The 1,092-nt window shown below is 36.0% G+C and overlaps 1 protein-coding gene across 1 annotated transcript in view; it reads left to right on the forward strand.

The window, feature by feature from the left end:
* LOC107103378 (collagen alpha-1(X) chain-like) overlaps positions 1 to 1,092 on the forward strand; it is a 16,777-nt gene that overhangs the window by 12,329 nt on the left and 3,356 nt on the right. The window contains exon 7 of the mRNA XM_015403070.1: positions 533 to 555. Within this exon, the coding sequence (XP_015258556.1) occupies positions 533 to 555 (23 nt within the window). The remainder of the gene's footprint in view (positions 1 to 532; positions 556 to 1,092) is intronic.

The following is a 1,092-nucleotide window of genomic DNA, read 5'->3' on the forward strand; positions in this document are numbered from 1 at the left end:
CTTTCCTCCATAGTGAAGAGAATAATTTCTGTTAGTCTGCTGAACTTTATCCATAACATGTTATTGGTCAAGAGCGAAAATTAGGATTGGGCACGAAGTGAAGGGAATGGGATCTGTAAAAAAAAATTAGAAAAGGAAGCAATTTGTAAAACTCAATCTGAAAAAGAGAAATGAAAAACTGAAAATACAAAAACTGTAAAAATATAAAAACATAATAAAATGAATAAGCAAAAATAAAATCTGAGAAAAACAGCAATGAAATTCTCAGAACCTTTTTTGGTACGTTTTTTTTAAGTTTAATCTCTTGTTTGCTTTTTTTTTTAAATTTCCATATACAAAATGTTTTTTTTTTTGCAGTAATGGAACAAATTCCCTCCATTCTAGTACATCATACCCGACAGAAACAGTTGCATCGCTTCCTTAGACAGTCATCATATAAAGAAGTTTACCTTCCTGATTAAGTCTGTAAATAACCTAGTTCTCTTTGAGCCCAACGTATGTCAGCGTTTTTGCCAGATTTTTTGTACGTCAGGCAAACGCTGGTCTAAATGCAAGGTGTGAGAGGGGCTTAAGTCTTTGTTCTCGATTCAGGATTTTTCTCTTGATGAAAAATGTGTCATAGTCGCCCCTGTGTTCCTATTGGCCAGTTCAAACAGAATTGTAGCATGTTGTTGCTTGCAAATGAAAAGGAAGAAAATTAACTAACAATTCATGCAAGATCTTGTATATTGGAATGATGTGATATGTTTTTTTTTTTTGCTGGGGTTCATAATCAGTACTGGAGCTGATGGGGGATGGCATCCACCTTCTTAAATGACCGTCCCCCCATACCATCCCCTGTGATATTTTATCAATGAATGTGTAAAATTTCTACTATATATTAACAGTAATGGCAATAATTTTGCCCTTTCAACATTTGGCGGGCTGTGAGCTTACGAGTAGCTTGAGTAAAATAAATCAAATGAAAGAAGTGTCCTACCGTGACTATGAAGCTGATCCCAGTGGGAAAATTAGTCCCTAACTGTGTAGGGGCAGTGGTAGCCATGCTAACTATGTAGGGGCAGTGGTAGCCATGCTAACTATGTAGGGGCA

The sequence above is a fragment of the Cyprinodon variegatus genome, unplaced genomic scaffold (genome assembly GCF_000732505.1).
Source record: "Cyprinodon variegatus isolate N-32 unplaced genomic scaffold, C_variegatus-1.0 Scaffold1436, whole genome shotgun sequence".
NCBI classification, from domain to species: Eukaryota; Metazoa; Chordata; class Actinopteri; order Cyprinodontiformes; family Cyprinodontidae; genus Cyprinodon; species Cyprinodon variegatus.